General features: G+C 42.4%; 1 protein-coding gene across 2 annotated transcripts in view; it reads left to right on the top strand.

The window, feature by feature from the left end:
- The window catches only part of LOC118401224 (talin-2-like), a 143,081-nt gene that overhangs the window by 104,800 nt on the left and 19,813 nt on the right, over positions 1 to 18,468 (top strand). For both annotated transcript variants that reach the window (XM_035798561.2, XM_052474935.1), the window contains 15 exons: positions 330 to 527; positions 1,113 to 1,252; positions 1,824 to 1,917; positions 2,498 to 2,587; positions 2,672 to 2,794; positions 5,411 to 5,554; positions 5,743 to 5,904; positions 6,463 to 6,603; positions 8,289 to 8,470; positions 9,680 to 9,815; positions 9,898 to 9,999; positions 12,589 to 12,759; positions 12,935 to 13,081; positions 13,871 to 13,972; positions 14,100 to 14,219. In XM_035798561.2, coding sequence (XP_035654454.2) covers positions 330 to 527; positions 1,113 to 1,252; positions 1,824 to 1,917; positions 2,498 to 2,587; positions 2,672 to 2,794; positions 5,411 to 5,554; positions 5,743 to 5,904; positions 6,463 to 6,603; positions 8,289 to 8,470; positions 9,680 to 9,815; positions 9,898 to 9,999; positions 12,589 to 12,759; positions 12,935 to 13,081; positions 13,871 to 13,972; positions 14,100 to 14,219 — 2,052 coding nt within the window. The remainder of the gene's footprint in view (positions 1 to 329; positions 528 to 1,112; positions 1,253 to 1,823; positions 1,918 to 2,497; positions 2,588 to 2,671; positions 2,795 to 5,410; positions 5,555 to 5,742; positions 5,905 to 6,462; positions 6,604 to 8,288; positions 8,471 to 9,679; positions 9,816 to 9,897; positions 10,000 to 12,588; positions 12,760 to 12,934; positions 13,082 to 13,870; positions 13,973 to 14,099; positions 14,220 to 18,468) is intronic.

Below are 18,468 nucleotides of genomic sequence, written 5' to 3'. Positions count from 1 at the left end.
AGCCAGCCACACCATTGTGTCAGAGGACACACCTTACAACTGGCGACCGAAGTCAGCGTGCATGTGCCCAGCAGGTCACAAGGAGTTGCTTGAGTGCGATGGGACAAGGACATCCCAGCCGGCCAAAACCTCCCCTAACCCGGACGATGCTAGGCTAATTGTGCGCCGCCTCATGGGACTCCCGGGTTGCGGCCTGCTGCGACACAGCCTGGGCCTTTAATGTTACAAATTATACTGATAATGAGTACTTACTCATAGTGTCATAGTATGTACTCATAGTGAGAAGGAGTACTGAGGCCTACAGTTGTGTTTCTCCTCTGTGTTTCCAGCTCCCTACATGCAGTAAGTCCTTCCAGGAGGCTCAGAGTGAGCTAAACCATACTGCAGCTGAGCTCAACCACTCCGCAGGGGACGTGGTCCACTCCTCCCGGGGTACCAGCAGCCAGCTGGCCATGGCTTCTGGGAAATTTAGCGAGGACTTTGACGAGTTCTTGGACACTGGCATTGAGATGGCCGGACACACTCAAGTAGGTATCATTAACTGTAGAAGATCCCAACAGCCCCATATATCTGATTCCTCTCCCTGTGAAATAAATGTTACGATGCCTGATCATAGACAGTTTAGGTAGACAGTTTAGGTTAAATAGGATAAAATGAAAATGCCTCTGAGGTCGTCAAATGTTGAGTGATTTCAAATTTTTCCGTCACTTGAACACTTAAGCTATTTATATGTATTTGTTAATTAGACCTTTTCATCTAATTCACTTAGGTACATGATTATCCCCGAGAGCACTAACACGGTCAGACGTAAGGAGATCTTTTGATGATCTTGTTCTGGTTATTTTGCTAATTATTTTGGATAGATCGTGTGAGAGTGCAGTTGATGTAGCATGACACACAGGCCTTAATCCGGTTGAAAGGGAATTGGCTGTCTGAGGTGGGGAACACGGTTCACTTGATGTCAATTTCATAGGCCATTCGAGAGCATAGACAGTGTGACTGTGTGGCAATAAGTACAGTTTCATTTTCCTGGAAAGAGGTGTCTCGAAAAAAACGTCATAAAATGTTTCTTGAAGGAACAGCGGAGTTGTATTGTGATGTTGTCTTTATAGTGCCAAGAGGACCAAATCGAAGTGATTGGCAACCTGAAGAACATCTCCATGGCATCCAGCAAGCTCCTTCTGGCAGCCAAGTCCCTGTCAGTGGATCCTGGAGCAGCTAACGCCAAGAACCTGTTAGCTGCTGCTGCAAGGTGAGGCCACTCAATATGGAGTTGAATGGCATTGTGTAAGGATGTCACAAGCTCGTGAGTATAAGGACGGTCTACGTTTGCACAAAGTAAGAGCGTAAGGAGTGGCTATAGTTAGCTAGTTAGAACAAAAAACATACTCAATATTCAGAGCCATTCTGATCCAGTTTCCAATCAAAGCCACCCATTTACTGCAACATCTCTGCTGTGACTGTGGTTGTATGGCCCTCCTCACAGCATGCTGCTAGGCTGAGAGATAGACAGAGATAGTATGGTAGAATCCCTCCTGCTGGAGACATGGCAGGCAGCTGGCCGCACTGGGATTTTAGCCTGACTGACTTCCCTCTCTTTAATTAGGCAGATGGATGGAAGCCATGGCTGGAGCTTGTCTGTGATCACTGAGGCTGAGCGTGGCCTCGACACTCCTGTGCAGTGTTAGATTGTCACAGGGAGATCGGGGCAATGGGCTCTGCCATGCGTGTGTAAAGTAAAGGGCTGAGAGTGTGTGCTGTGTATACATGTGGAAAGAGATGTGAGAGCTAAAAATCCCTATGCTGCTGCCCTTGTGTTTCAGAACGGTGACCGAGAGTATTAACCAGCTCATCACACTGTGTACCCAGCAGGCACCGGGCCAGAAGGAGTGTGACAACGCTCTAAGAGAACTGGAGGTAGCCTTTTTACCAAACACTACACAGACCTTTTTATGTTCAGGCTAGATTATGTTTATTTCAGTCTCAACAAAATAAAGGGTTTTGATGTAAATGTTTTTTCCCCCCTTTTTTTTCTGACAAAGCAATATTTTACCAGTACATATCATTCAGGATGGATGATATTTAATGTCTGAATGAGATGCATGTCGCTGTGGGTTTCTGTGTGGACATTATTGTATGCACAGCAGTGCTCTGTCTCTATGGGAAATAATGACCAAGTCAGTTACTTCCTCTGTTCCTTCCTTTACTTCCTCAGTTCCATCAACAGAGCCTGCTCAACATTTAATGACAGTCCCCATTCATTTCTACCCCTTGAGTAACACTAATGATACTGTTATGTAACTAACAGATCGGTGGTTTATTTTCCAAGTAATGACTATAAGTTAAAGATTAACATGGCTTCAAAACAGTCAGATTAAAAACAGTTGGGCTTGTTTTTCATATAGCACACATTTTACTGCCCCAACACTGTGGGTATCAGATTGGTAAAGTAGTTTGTGCTGTCCTTATTGTTGAGCCCCTCTCCCTCTGTGTACAGGCTGTGAGAGGATTGCTGGACAACCCCAGTGAGCCTGTCAGTGAGCTCTCCTACTTTGACTGCATCGAGAGTGTCATGGAGAACTCAAAGGTAAAGCCTTACAAAACAATCACATGCACCATAGACTTTAAATTGCAGTAATCTTACAGTTTATTTCCATTTCTCCATGTACAGGTTCTTGGAGAGTCCATGGCGGGGATTTCCCAGCACTGTAAGACGGGCGACGTGCCAGCGTTTGGGCATTGCGTGGGAGTGGCGTCCAAGGCCCTGTGTGGGTTGACGGAGGCGGCTGGACAGGTGAGATCCCAACCTAGCACTGACGTACTGCCTGGAGCTTCCAGCCTCCCTCCCACTCCTTCCTGCTATCAGTCCTGGGCCTGGGTCTGGCACACAACCAACAGTCTCTATCAGCTCTAAACCTCCGTTCATGTTTAATAACAGCAGCTAGCTGTCTTTAAAGCTGAAACTAAACCATGAGCATTCCTCTCACCCGCTGTTCATGTTTAATAACAGCAGCTAGCTGTCTCTCTAAAGCTGAAACTAAGCCATGAGCATTCCTCTCACCCGCTGTTCATGTTTAATAACAGCAGCTAGCTGTCTCTCTAAAGCAGAAACTAAGCCATGAGCATTCCTCTCACCCGCTGTTCATGTGTAATAACAGCAGCTAGCTGTCTCTAAAGCAGAAACTAAGCCGTGAGCATTCCTCTCACCCGCTGTTCATGTTTAATAACAGCAGCTAGCTGTCTCTCTAAAGCAGAAACTAAGCCATGAGCATTCCTCTCACCCGCTGTTCATGTTTAATAACAGCAGCTAGCTGTCTCTCTAAAGCAGAAACTAAGCCATGAGCATTCCTCTCACCCGCTGTTCATGTTTAATAACAGCAGCTAGCTGTCTCTAAAGCAGAAACTAAGCCGTGAGCATTCCTCTCACCCGCTGTTCATGTTTAATAACAGCAGCTAGCTGTCTCTCTAAAGCAGAAACTAAGCCATGAGCATTCCTCTCACCCGCTGTTCATGTTTAATAACAGCAGCTAGCTGTCTCTAAAGCAGAAACTAAGCCATGAGCATTCCTCTCACCCGCTGTTCATGTTTAATAACAGCAGCTAGCTGTCTCTAAAGCAGAAACTAAGCCATGAGCATTCCTCTCACCCTCTGTTCATGTTTAATAACAGCAGCTAGCTGTCTCTAAAGCAGAAACTAAGCCATGAGCATTCCTCTCACCCTCTGTTCATGTTTAATAACAGCAGCTAGCTGTCTCTAAAGCAGAAACTAAGCCATGAGCATTCCTCTCACCCTCTGTTCATGTTTAATAACAGCAGCTAGCTGTCTCTAAAGCAGAAACTAAGCCATGAGCATTCCTCTCACCCTCTGTTCATGTTTAATAACAGCAGCTAGCTGTCTCTAAAGCAGAAACTAAGCCATGAGCATTCCTCTCACCCGCTGTTCATGTTTAATAACAGCAGCTAGCTGTCTCTCTAAAGCAGAAACTAAGCCATGAGCATTCCTCTCACCCTCTGTTCATGTTTAATAACAGCAGCTAGCTGTCTCTAAAGCAGAAACTAAGCCGTGAGCATTCCTCTCACCCGCTGTTCATGTTTAATAACAGCAGCTAGCTGTCTCTAAAGCAGAAACTAAGCCATGAACATTCCTCTCACCCGCTGTTCATGTTTAATAACAGCAGCTAGCTGTCTCTAAAGCAGAAACTAAGCCATGAACATTCCTCTCACCCTCTGTTCATGTTTAATAACAGCAGCTAGCTGTCTCTAAAGCAGAAACTAAGCCATGAGCATTCCTCTCACCCGCTGTTCATGTTTAATAACAGCAGCTAGCTGTCTCTCTAAAGCAGAAACTAAGCCATGAGCATTCCTCTCACCCTCTGTTCATGTTTAATAACAGCAGCTAGCTGTCTCTAAAGCAGAAACTAAGCCATGAGCATTCCTCTCACCCTCTGTTCATGTTTAATAACAGCAGCTAGCTGTCTCTAAAGCAGAAACTAAGCCATGAGCATTCCTCTCACCCTCTGTTCATGTTTAATAACAGCAGCTAGCTGTCTCTAAAGCAGAAACTAAGCCATGAGCATTCCTCTCACCCGCTGTTCATGTTTAATAACAGCAGCTAGCTGTCTCTCTAAAGCAGAAACTAAGCCATGAGCATTCCTCTCACCCTCTGTTCATGTTTAATAACAGCAGCTAGCTGTCTCTAAAGCAGAAACTAAGCCGTGAGCATTCCTCTCACCCGCTGTTCATGTTTAATAACAGCAGCTAGCTGTCTCTCTAAAGCAGAAACTAAGCCATGAGCATTCCTCTCACCCTCTGTTCATGTTTAATAACAGCAGCTAGCTGTCTCTAAAGCAGAAACTAAGCCGTGAGCATTCCTCTCACCCGCTGTTCATGTTTAATAACAGCAGCTAGCTGTCTCTCTAAAGCAGAAACTAAGCCATGAGCATTCCTCTCACCCTCTGTTCATGTTTAATAACACCAGCTAGCTGTCTCTAAAGCAGAAACTAAGCCATGAGCATTCCTCTCACCCTCTGTTCATGTTTAATAACAGCAGCTAGCTGTCTCTAAAGCAGAAACTAAGCCATGAGCATTCCTCTCACCCGCTGTTCATGTTTAATAACAGCAGCTAGCTGTCTCTCTAAAGCAGAAACTAAGCCATGAGCATTCCTCTCACCCTCTGTTCATGTTTAATAACAGCAGCTAGCTGTCTCTAAAGCAGAAACTAAGCCGTGAGCATTCCTCTCACCCTCTGTTCATGTTTAATAACAGCAGCTAGCTGTCTCTAAAGCAGAAACTAAGCCATGAGCATTCCTCTCACCCTCTGTTCATGTTTAATAACAGAATATTTCTCCTTAACAGAAACTAAAGCTATGTGGCATTCCTCTTTTCTCTTCCTCCTTCTCTCCACACTGCAGGCATCCTACCTGGTGGGTGTGTCTGATCCAAACAGCCAATCGGGTCATGAGGGGCTGGTGGATCCCATCCAGTTTGCCCGGGCCAACCAAGCTATTCAGATGGCCTGTCAAAACCTGGTGGACCCTGCCAGCAGCCCTTCTCAGGTGAGAAGACTGATGTAGTGGGACACATACAGGGACATTTGTTGACGTATTTAGTCTATTATACGAATAGTTACTTGGTAAATTTGACGAAACATCAAACGTCTTCTCAACATACGCCTCTTTAGAGAAATGTCCCATGTTTATACTGCTTTGTTTGTCGTTTGTTTGTGTGTTTGGCTGTTTGTTAGGTTCTGTCCGCAGCAACAATTGTAGCCAAGCATACCTCAGCTCTTTGCAATGCCTGCCGCCTGGCCTCGTCCAAGACATCCAACCCGGTGGCCAGGAGACACTTTGTTCAGTCAGCCAAAGAAGTTGCAAACACCACGGCCAACCTTGTCAAAACTATAAAGGTATGTGTGCTCTCTGCCATGGTCCAGTCATAAATGGGATTCTTGTCCTTTGTACCTTCAGCAACACTAGATTAATTCATGTTCTCTGTTTCCAATTAAAATAGTTACACAATTCAGACATATTTCTTCATTACTAATGATGTATCTGCATTGGGGTGTTGGCTTAGGGCAGGTGTACTCAAGTACTATTTGAGAAGGTCCGGTGACACACATTTCCTAGGTGGCAAAGGTCCAGATGGGTAATTACATTTATCGGCATAGTAACAAACCCCCACCTCGTAACCCATGTGACCCCAAACTGTTCACACCCATCTTGTTGGCAGAGAGAACATTTTGCTCATTTAAAGCTAATTTCCTGCAATTCTACCCTTTCTTCCATGACTTATATATGTTTATATGATACTGGGGTCAAAGCCTGACCTAGAACATAATTATTATTTTAAAATTATTTTCATTTGTTTCCGGACCTGCTTTCCCTATTGACCCCGTTCTGGGTCCAGATCCGGTCCACCAGTTGAGTATGGGGGACTTAGGGCATGTCCTGTTATTTTCCTCCAGGCCTTGGATGGTAACTTCTCAGAGGAGAACAGAGACAGGTGCCGTGTTGCTACAACTCCACTCATCGAGGCTGTAGAGAATCTATCCACATTTGCCTCCAACCCAGAGTTTGCTAGTATCCCTGCACAGATCAGCAATGAGGTTCGTATAGCTGCTTGTTCAGGGGGTGACTTTTGTATTGTGCGATACAGCAGTGCAGTCGGAAAGTATTCAGACCCCTTTACTTTTTCCACATTGTGTTGCGTTACAGCCTTATTCTAAAATTGATTAAATAAACATTTTCCTCATTAATCTACACACAATGCCCCATAATGACAAAGTGAAAACAGGTATTTAGACATAAAAACATTTTTTTTTTTTTAAAACAGAAATACCTTATTTACATTGGGGGATCCATAATAAATACAAATACATCCGTATTCAGACCCTTTACTATGAGACTCGAAATTGAGCTCAGGTGCATCCTGTTTCCATTGATCATCCTTGAGATGTTTCTACAACTTGATTGGAGTCCACCTGTGGTGACATGATTTGGAAAGGCACATACCTCTATATAAAAAACCAAGCCATAAGGTCGAAGGAATTGTCTGTAGAGCTTCGTGACAGGATTGTGTCGAGGCACAGATCTGGGGAAGGGTACCAAAAGATTTCTGCAGCATTGAAGGTCCCCAAGAACACAGTGGGCTCCATTCATAAATGGAAGTTCCTAGAGCTGGCTGCCTGGCCAAAGGGAGCAATTGGGGGAGGAGCAATATTCAGGAAGGTGTAGAGCTCTGGAGAGACCTGAAAATAGCTGTGCAGAGCTTGAGAGGATCTGCAGAGACGAATGGGAGAAACACCCCAAATACAGGTGTGCCAAGCTTGTAGCGTCATACCCAAGAAGACTTGAGGCTGTATTTGCTACCAAAGGTGCTTCAACAAAGTACTGAGTAAAGGGTCTGAATACTTACGTAAATGTGATATTTTTTTATATATTTTTTAATCAATTTGCAAACATTTCTAAAAATGTGTTTTTGCTTTGTCGTTATGGGGTATTGTGTGTATTTTGATGAGGGGAAAAAACTATTATTTTTAGAATAAGGCTGTAACTTAACAAAATGTGTAAAAAGTTAAGGGATCTGTGTGTAAGCTCTTCAATGAAAATGAAAATGCAGTTCTTGCTCAGAGGACATTTTTTTGATCTCCTACGAGGTTTCTTTAGCATATATTGTCACATTTGTTTTATTTGTCTGATTCCTCATATATGAAACGGCAAAGCTACCCCTACAGTATCCATGAATACATTGGTAACTACGGCATTCAAGCCTCTTGAAATAGAACCTCAAATATAGAGCCAGCACAGAGTTGTTTCTCCAGGAAAGCTTGGGGAATTGGTTTGATATACCATTTCTCTCTAGTTTATTTGATGTGGCTCAAGGAGAAATGTTGTGTATTTTATGTTAGTCTAGCAGAAAGAGTCCTCACACAGCCCTGAAAGCTTTATGACTTTAATATGTTGGAGGGCAGTGTTTAACCGCTCTCTCGCAGCACAGCTGCTCTAATCTTCAGCTTGTTAATCTAATTGTCGAGGGATTCTTTGGCTGGCATCTTAAAGACTGAAGGTGTGCCTCTGCGTCTCCGTGTAAAGCTGGGTCTCTAATCTCATCCCCCCTGTGATACGCGGCTCTGATTACACCTGTGATCCATCAGAAGTTGGGCTGAATAATAAGAGATCAGGGACAGCTGTGTAGTGTGTTGCTATTGATCTGTTCTGTTAGAACACCACAGGTTAAAGATCTTCTATCAACTCCACTGTCCTCCCCTCCCACCCTCTCTTCCATGTCCAGGGCTCGGCAGCCCAGGAGCCCATCGTGCGTTCAGCCCGCTCCATGCTGGACAGCTCCACCCTGCTCCTGGAGACCGCCCGCTCACTCATCATCAACCCCAAAGACCCGCCCACCTGGTCCATCCTGGCTGGGCACTCCCGCACCGTCTCCGACTCCATCAAGAGCCTCATCACCTCCATCAGGTCAGCACTGACCCCTCTGGTAATAAACTATGGTGCTCTGGATATTATTATGTTGAGGCCGAGGGGGGAGGTCAGCTAGCTCTGGGTAAGTGTCGGTTCGACTGAGCAGTGCGTTGTCATGGTAATTTATGGTGGCTGGGTTTCCACCTCCCATGTATTATGAAGAGGAACGCTCTAGGGCATTATAAAGATGAATAGGTAGAGTTCCGTGGAGGATCTGCTGTGCTGCTGGTGCTGGTTACAAAGCTTTCTTATACTGAGAAAGTCCCTCCTGCTGTTATGAATTGAGGATTCTCTCCTCATTATCTCACACAAACACAGACAGTAAATTGCCCCTCAGCTCCAGCACATTTTGCATCTGGTCAACCTCTAGAGACCATGCACCTACTGTAGTATACAATGCATTTGTAAAGTATTCAGACCCCTTGTCTTTTTCCACATTGTTACGTTACAGCCTTATTCGAAAATGTATTAAATAAACATTTTCCTCTTCAATCTCCACACAATACCCCATAGTGAAAACGGGTATTTAGACATTTTTGCAAATGTTTTAAAAATAAAAAACAGATGACATATTTCATTATTCAGACCCTTTGCTATGAGACTCAAATTCGAGCTCAGGTGGTTCAAGAGAAAATAGGCTAATTAATGAAAAAGCATCTAATCAACATTGGTATTATTTTCAATTAATTCTGCAACTCTTCCAACTACTGTCACCAGTTTGACGCAGAAACATTGATAACAAATACATATTGACATAGTAGTAAAGGTGTGTAACAAATAAAGGTGTGTAAAAAAAAAAAAAAGGTTAAAAAAAATAAAGGTTATTTCATGCTGAAACCCTCCTATTTAACACCAATGGTTTTCACAAAGTTGGTTTATATTTAGGATAATGTTTTACAGCGTTGTCATATTTTTATTTGTTTTGATATTATCTTATTTAATTGTTTAATATATTTTACATGTGATAACGCCACACAGAGGGCCAGAGATAATTACAGACACCTGTGATAATCTGAAGTTCCCAAAAGGGCCACTAGATGTCTTGTGATAACTTACATAAAATCCTTGAAAGATACTGTTCCAATATTCTGGTACTTTACTGGTTTCCAGTAATATACCCTCACTTTGCAACCCTAACTGTGATGCTGCATTCATAACCTGCTTGTAAAAGTACTGCCTTGTTCCTATGTATCATGATACTGTTAGGGACAAGGCACCAGGGCAGAGGGAGTGTGACTACTCCATTGATAACATCAACAAGTGTATCCGGGACATCGAGCAGGCTTCTCTAGCTGCTGTCGGACAGAGCCTACAGGGATGTAGGGATGACATCTCTTTAGAAGTAAGTTCAAATGGTCAATATAATTGGTTTCTTGAGCTTTCATTTTCAGTTTCCACTTCATAATTCTTTGCCACTCCCCTAGGCTTTGCAAGAGCAGTTGACATCGTCGGTGCAGGAGATTGGACATCTCATCGATCCCATCAATACTGCAGCCAGGGGTGAAGCTGCCCAGCTGGGACACAAGGTACTCAGCTACGACAATTCCCCTATAGCAACCTTTTCTAAGTTAAGATCACTTCAAATCAAATCAAATTTTATTTGTCACATACACATGGTTAGCAGATATTAATGCGAGTGTAGCGAAATGATTGTGCTTCTAGTTCCGACAATGCAGTAATAACCAACAAGTAATCTAACAATTCCCAAAACGACTGTCTTATACACAGTGTAAGGGGATAAAGAATATGTACATAAGGATATATGAATGAGTGATGGTACAGAGCAGCATAGGCAAGATACAGTAGATGGTATCGAGTACAGTATATACATATGAGATGAGTATGTAAACAAAGTGGCATAGTTAAAGTGGCTAGTGATACATGTATTACATAAGGATGCAGTCGATGATATAGAGTACAGTATATACGTATGCATATGAGATGAATAATGTAGGGTAAGTAACATTATATAAGGTAGCATTGTTTAAAGTGGCTAGTGATATATTTACATCATTTCCCATCAATTCCCATTATTAAAGTGGCTGGAGTTGAGTCAGTGTCAGTGTGTTGGCAGCAGCCACTCAATGTTAGTGGTGGCTGTTTAACAGTCTGATGGCCTTGAGATAGAAGCTGTTTTTCAGTCTCTTGGTCCCAGCTTTGATGCACCTGTACTGACCTCGCCTTCTGGATGATAGCGGGGTGAACAGGCAATGGCTCGGGTGGTTGATGTCCTTGATGATCTTTATGGCCTTCCTGTAACATCGGGTGGTGTAGGTGTCCTGGAGGGCAGGTAGTTTGCCCTCGGTGATGCGTTGTGCAGACCTCACTACCCTCTGGAGAGCCTTACGGTTGAGGGCGGAGCAGTTGCCGTACCAGGCGGTGATACAGCCCGCCAGGATGCTCTCGATTGTGCATCTGTAGAAGTTTGTGAGTGCTTTTGGTGACAAGCCGAATTTCTTCAGCCTCCTGAGGTTGAAGAGGCGCTGCTGTGCCTTCTTCACGATGCTGTCTGTGTGAGTGGACCAATTCAGTTTGTCTGTGATGTGTATGCCGAGGAACTTAAAACTTGCTACCCTCTCCACTACTGTTCCATCGATGTGGATAGGGGGGTGTTCCCTCTGCTGTTTCCTGAAGTCCACAATCATCTCCTTAGTTTTGTTGACGTTGAGTGTGAGGTTATTTTCCTGACACCACACTCCGAGGGCCCACACCTCCTCCCTGTAGGCCGTCTCGTCGTTGTTGGTAATCAAGCCTACCACTGTTGTGTCGTCCGCAAACTTGATGATTGAGTTGGGAGGCGTGCGTGGCCACGCAGTCGTGGGTGAACGCAAATAGTTCTGTAGGAATGAGGTTTGTGCAGTATGCCTAATATTATCACAGCATGTTGGCTATATGCCTTGCCTGCCAATGTTGTTCTTCTCAGACCATATTCTATTTCAAAACTCAAGCTTTGATTACAAAATAGATCATTCGGTGTAGCACTTGCAAGCATAAATGTAAATAATTAGCGAATCATTTGCTTTCTTATTTTACTGGACTAATGGTACCAGCATCTGATGGTCATGGTGCTTTCAAGACAACTGGGAACTCTGGGGGGAACTAAGTCAAATCATGATGTCGGTGATCTTCAGGTCTGGAAAGATGCCAGAGTTTCTGACTTGGAATTCTGAGATGGATGCCAATGCCCCCCAAAATCCTGGCAGATCTCATTTTTTCCTGAGTTCCCAGTTGTCTTGAACACACTGTAGTCAGAAGTTGGAGATTTACAAGTTCCCAGTTGTTAGTCTCAGCAAAAGGAGGGAGAGCGCAGCAGAGTCTCTACTTCCTTTCCCCTGGTGAGACTGACCAGAGAGAGGGAATACCATCTTCCACCTGATGGTGTAACTCGAGTAGCACTGCATCTGATTCATGCACACATTTAAGTTGTTCCTGAGGCTAGAGAAAGTGAAATATTCCTCAAAATTAAAATAGACACGACAAGCTGCTAATAATAAAAGGGCAGGGCTATCGATACACTTGGCTACTCATTCATTGCAGCATGAGTGGAAGTAGGTAGAAGCGCGTTTTATATTTTGTAATAGTGTTGAATAAAAACTTTGACATGAACTCACTTATAAAAACAACAGCTCTTTGCTGTATTCTTTGACAGTCTCTCTGCAGTCATGGTTTTAAAAGTTATTCAATCTTATGTAGGCTAGTATCAAACGTTAGTGTGGCCGGGTTCATGGAAGCTCTGTAGACACAGTGATTTGATTTGAGTTATCTGATTGGCCAGAGCAGTAGGGACACTCGATTTTTCCACAGGTGGAGTTTGACTTTTCAGACAAATGAAATGGTTCAAAATGGGAACATTTTGCTTACTCGGTTGGCAGGGCTTCTGAATCAAGTGCACCTACCGACAGCAGCACAACACAAATAAAATACACAAGCCTTTATCACAGCCTTTTATCGTTGGCATTTCTACAGAAAAGTTTGGTGATCGACTAGGAATTCCTTGAAGATCGCGATCGACCGGTTGGTGACCACTGCCCTATAGGGAGAAATTCCTGTTTCCTAGATCCACTCCAATCATCCAATCTGTGTCTTATACTGTTACATGATACTGCTTCTCCCAGGTGACCCAGCTGGCCAGCTACTTTGAGCCACTGATTGTGGCGTCTGTTGGCCTGGCTTCTAAGATCATGGACCAACAGCAGCAGATGAACATCTTAGACCAGACTAAGACCCTATCAGAGTCCGCCCTGCAGATGCTCTACGCAGCCAAGGAGGGAGGAGGAAATCCTAAGGTAATGTTACTGGGCACAAAGCCATGTTAGAGCAATGGAGCAGTACTAAATTAGTATGGATTTCTGTGCACCTTGATCTACAATATATCTTGTTTATTGTCGTGTGCATCGCCATGTATGTATGATGAAGATCTTTGAGTTTCACGATGGTCTGGTGGGTTTACTGCGTGTCCAGGCAGCCCACACCCACGACGCCATAGCAGAGGCTGTCCAGCTGATGAAGGAGGCGGTGGACGACATCATGGTGACGCTGAATGAGGCGGCCAGCGAAGGCGGCATGGTGGGAGGCATGGTGGAGGCTATTGCTGAGGCCATGGGCCGGGTGAGTGGGGGCTGGTGTACTATACAGCTGGGGGTGTCGTACTGTATAGATGTGTGTGTACAGTGGTTCTTCCTTTAAAAGTCGTGGTGTACTGCAGCACAACTTGCGGGGTGCCACAGAATTTTAAGTGTCAGCCATTGTTGCCATAATGGCGCAATTTACCACAATCTGCCACCATCTACGACAAACTGTCGCGGCATAAGCGCAACACTTTTAAAGGTAGAACCACTGTATATGTGCATGCATGCGTGTACACATGTGTATACTGTGGCCCCAGACAGCTCAGGAGTAGAACTCTGCTGTTAACACCTTTCCTCCTACTGCTTTAAGATGTTTCCTCCACGGTGGGCAGGCAGAAAAACATGCCCCTCTAACTGACATTCATTAGTGAAAGGGATGGGAAGTGTCGGCTCCAGACCTCAGAACTGACAGCTGTCACTTATCCACTGGCTGTCACCCTCCATCCACTGTGATCTGTCAGTCTTGATGATGGCGGTCCTAATAATGAATTATATGTGATTGCCTGATTGCTTCTATCAGATGTTGGTCTCTACATGTTTCCACCCCAGTGAATTCCATTTCTACTTCTGCATTGAAACTAACACATCATCCGGCCTTTTGTGGATATCTGCATTCTGCAACATATTTATGCATAGTGTTCATTGAATAAATAAAATATTTATTCAAATGCGTGGTACATGCATGGTTGGTATTCATATGTGTAGATTATGTACAATAATAGGTAGCTAAAGTTAATATATTAAATGACTCATGGTTTTCCCTCTGCAGTTGAATGAGGGCACTCCCCCTGAACCAGAAGGATCCTTTGTGGATTACCAGACCACCATGGTGAAATACTCCAAGGCCATCGCCATCACAACTCAGGAGATGGTGAGCACAAACAACTACTCCCTGAATATATAATGTGTCCTTATGTGTCCTTATATTATTTTTTATATTATCCTTATTATCAAAACTCTAACATGTCATGTTATGGCCTTGTTCTGACTGTCTACAGATGACTAAGTCAGTGACATGTCCAGAGGAGCTGGGTGGCCTGGCCTCTCAGGTGACTGTAGACTACAGCCAGTTAGCCCACCAAGGTCGGCTGGCAGCCGCCACCGCAGAACCAGAAGAGGTGAGAGGTCAGACAGTGCCTGTCAAAGCAGGAAACATTGTTAAAATATTGCATTATGAGCTCTAAGAAGGCATATGGAATGTGATTTCTCTGTGGTGCACCTATAGGCAAGTCCTATGTCTTTATAAGGCAACATATCAAAAGAGATTTGAATATGCTAGGAAATAAATATGCAGAAATATCACACAAAGTATTCATACCTCTTATTCTACATTTAGTTGTTTCAGCCTCAATTCACATTTATAAAATTGATTTCTCACATGATACCCCATAATGACAAAGCAAAAACATGTTTTTATACATTTTTGAAAATCTATTGAAAATAAAATAGACTTATCTCATTTACATAAGTATTCACACCCCTGAGTCAATACTTAGTCGAAGCCCATTTAGCAGCGATTACATCTGAGTCGTTCTGCGTAAGTATATAAAGCCTTGTTTACATTGGCAGTTTGAAGTGACTCAAATAAAAAACATGTTCATATCTGATTCTAATATGTTCTCAAATGGAATTGGGTGGTTTGAAGCCAGATACAAATCTGATTCCTGGCCATGCGACTTCTGTCTGAATGGACAAATCTGATTTATTTGCCCTCACGTGGTTTTTAGATGTTTATTTGGCATATCTTGTTGCTTGGTAACTGGGTCATTCTATGAAATTGTAATTCTTTTTTTTAAATGTAAACTTATAGTCAGATATTAGTTAACAACTTAACATTATAAATCAACATAAATGACAGCTTAACATAATTGTATATTTTCACTACATTACATTAAAAAAAGCTTGTGCTGCCTTTTTGTCACTGGTGTTACCTATATTTTAGATGACAGTTCAGGCCTTCTAGAATGCAATGAAACCAATGACAAACATGGGATTATTTCAAACAAATTTGATCAATTTATTAGTAATATTTTTAGTGACAAATCATTTCAGATTCCATAAAATGGGTTGATTTAATATGAACAATACAATGAAGGTTATTGGTTAAGATTATAAGATTAAGACCAACATATGAAGCCTATTGACTAAAATGTGTCTTTCATAACACAATAGATTTGTTGTCTGTAAAGATGTTATTTATTTATATATATATCGATTTCCAGTTTAATATGCATGCAACATTATACAAACATGAAATCCTACTGTCACACCTATCCACAAAACTACATTGGTTGTTAAAACAGTATATGTAAATTCTCGTGCCGTGAAAAATATTGTGTAGGCCTACTTAAAGGGATAGTTCATCAGAATTAAAAAATTACATATTGGTTTCCTTACCATATAAGCAGTCTATGGACAAGGTATGACAGCAATCAATGCTTTGGTTTTGTGCCACAAATGTAAAATAATTAGCATTTGAAACCGTGTCCAGGTAAACAAAAACACTGAAGATGGCGCCCGAAGAACATGGCTGACGTTTTACTTTCTCCCTACCAATTGCGCAATTTTAATTTTTGTTTGCATTTTGTGTAACTTCTTTTTTTTAACTTATTGTGTACATATTGTTGCTGGTACCGTCTCTTAAGACCGAAAATAACTTCCGGACATCAGAAAATCAGAAAAGCGATTACTCACCGCGGACTGGAAGAAACCTTTTCCTTTAACGAGTCCGACGAGAAGGATATCCTGCTTTCATTGGAACATGCCCATATCCACACCTTTTGCATGAATAAAAAACACCGGAAAAGAGGCCGCAGATTGGGCGCCCTCCCATTGCCTTCCATTCTCCTTGCTAATGTGCAGCCGTCAGAAAATAAAATTGATGACCTACTATTAGCATTATCCTACCAACAGGACATTAACCTGTCTAGGACTGGAACCCCGTTCCACTAGCGGAACCCCTCACCAACAGCCAATGAAATTGCAGGGCACCAAATACAAATCAACAGAAATCTCATAAATCAAATTTCTCAAACATACAAGTATTAGGCACCATTTTAAAGATAAGTCTTGTTAATCCAGCCACAGTGTCTGATTTCAAAAATGCTCTAGCGCGAAAGCTCCACAAACGAGTGTTAGGTCACAGAAAAACCCAGCCATTTTTCCAGCAAAAGAGAGGAGTCACAAAAAGCACAAATGGAGATAAAATTAATCACTAACCTTTGATGACACTCATAGGACTTCATATAACACAATACATGTATGTTTTGTTCGATAAAGTGCCTATTTATAACCAAAAATCTAATTTTACATTGGCGTGTTCAGTAGTTCCAAAACATGCAGTGATTTTGCAGAGAGCCACATCAATTCACAGAAATATTCATTATAAATGTTGATGAAAATTCAAGTGTTATGCATGGAACTTTAGATACACTTCTGTGTCAGATTTTAAAAGAACTTTACGGAAAAGCATACCATGCAATAATCTGAGTACGGAGCTCAGAGCCCAAACCAGCCAAAATAAATATCCGCCATGTTGCGCAGTCAACATTAGTCAGAAATAGCCTTATAAATATTCACTTTCCTTTGATGATCTTAATCAGAATGCACTCCCAGGAATCCCAGTTCCACAAATGTTTGATTTGTCCGATAAAGTCCATCATTTATGTCCATATGCCTCCTTTTGTTAGGGCGTTTGGTAAACAAATCCAAACGCGCATGCAACTTCCAGCAGAAAGGTCGGACGAAAATTCCAAAAAGTTATATTACTTGTCGTAGAAACATATCAAACTATGTATAGAATCAGTGTTTAGGATGTTTTTATCATAAATGTTCAATAATGTTCCAACCAGAGAATTCCATTGTCTGTACAAAAGCAATAGAACAAAAGCTACCTCTCATGTGAATGCGTGTAACTGAGCTCGTGGCAGCTGGCAGACCTCTGACTCATTCCCCTCTCATTCAGCACCCCTTCATAGTAGAAGCCTAAAACAATGTTCTAAAGACTGTTGACATATAGTGGAAGCCATAGGAAGTGCAAGATTACCAATATCCCACTATCTTCAATAGGGGCTGAGTTTAAAAACTACAAACCTCAGATTTCCCACTTCCTGTTTGATTTTTTTTCTCAGGTTTTTGCCTGCCATATGAGTTCTGTTATTCTCACAAATCATTCAAACAGTTTTAGAAACTTCAGTGTTTTCTATCCAATACTAATAATAATATGCATATTTTAGCATCTGGGACTGAGTAGGAGGCAGTTTACTCTGGGCATGCTTTTCATCCAAAAGTGAAAATTCTGCCCCCTAGCCCAAACAGGTTAAAAACTGTAACATTTATGTTTCACTGAGACGTGGCTGAACGAAGAAACAGACAATATAGAGCTTCCGGGATTTTCCATGCACCGGCAGAACCGAGACGCTACACCTGGTAAGACGGGGGTGTGTGTCTTTTTGTCAATAACAGCTGGTACACGATGTCTAATATTAAAGAAGTCTTGAGGTATTGCTCACCTGAGGTAGTGTACACTCAGGTAGTGTACCTCGACAGCAACTATCTACCAAGAGTTCTCATCTGTATTATTTGTATCCTTCTATTTACCAACACAAAGCGAAGCAGGCACTAAAACCGTTCTCAACCAACTCTATAAGGCCATAAGCAAAGAAGATAATGCTCACCCAGAAGCGGCGCTCATAGTGGCCCGGGGACTTTAATGCAGGGAAACTTAATTTCTTGACGCACCCATCCCGTTAGCGGGATCATTTTCATCAACATCCTCTGAATTGCAGAGCGCCAAATTCAAATTAAATTACAAAAAATATTTAATTTTTGTGATCATGAAATCATAAGTGCAATATAGCAAAACACAGCTTTGCTTGTTGTTAATCCACCTGGCGTGTCAGATTTCGATAAAGCTTTTCGGCAAAAGCTATCCAGGCATTTATGTAAGCACATCTCTCTCAGTAGACAAAATATTACAAACAGTTAGCAGCAGATTGGTCACGAAAGTCAGAAAAGCAATAAATTGAATCGCTTAACCTTTGAATATCTTAGGATGTTTGCACTCACGAGACACCCAGTTACACAATAAATGTTCCTTTTGTTCCATATAGATTATTTTTATATCCAAATACCTCCATTTGTTTGGCACATTATGTTCAGAAATCCACAGGCTCGACATCGCAGACAAATTCCAAATGGTATCCGTAAAGTGCGTAGAAAGATGTCAAATGTTTTTATAATCAATCCTCAGGTTGTTTTTACAATATACAGTGCCTTGCGAAAGTATTCGGCCCCCTTGAACTTTGCATTTCAATATTATCGCTTGCACAGTGCTCCTTGGGATGTTTAAAGCTTGGGAAATCTTTT

The sequence above is a fragment of the Oncorhynchus keta genome, chromosome 22, assembly GCF_023373465.1.
Source record: "Oncorhynchus keta strain PuntledgeMale-10-30-2019 chromosome 22, Oket_V2, whole genome shotgun sequence".
NCBI classification, from domain to species: Eukaryota; Metazoa; Chordata; class Actinopteri; order Salmoniformes; family Salmonidae; genus Oncorhynchus; species Oncorhynchus keta.
This window is presented reverse-complemented; position numbering and strand designations above follow the sequence as displayed.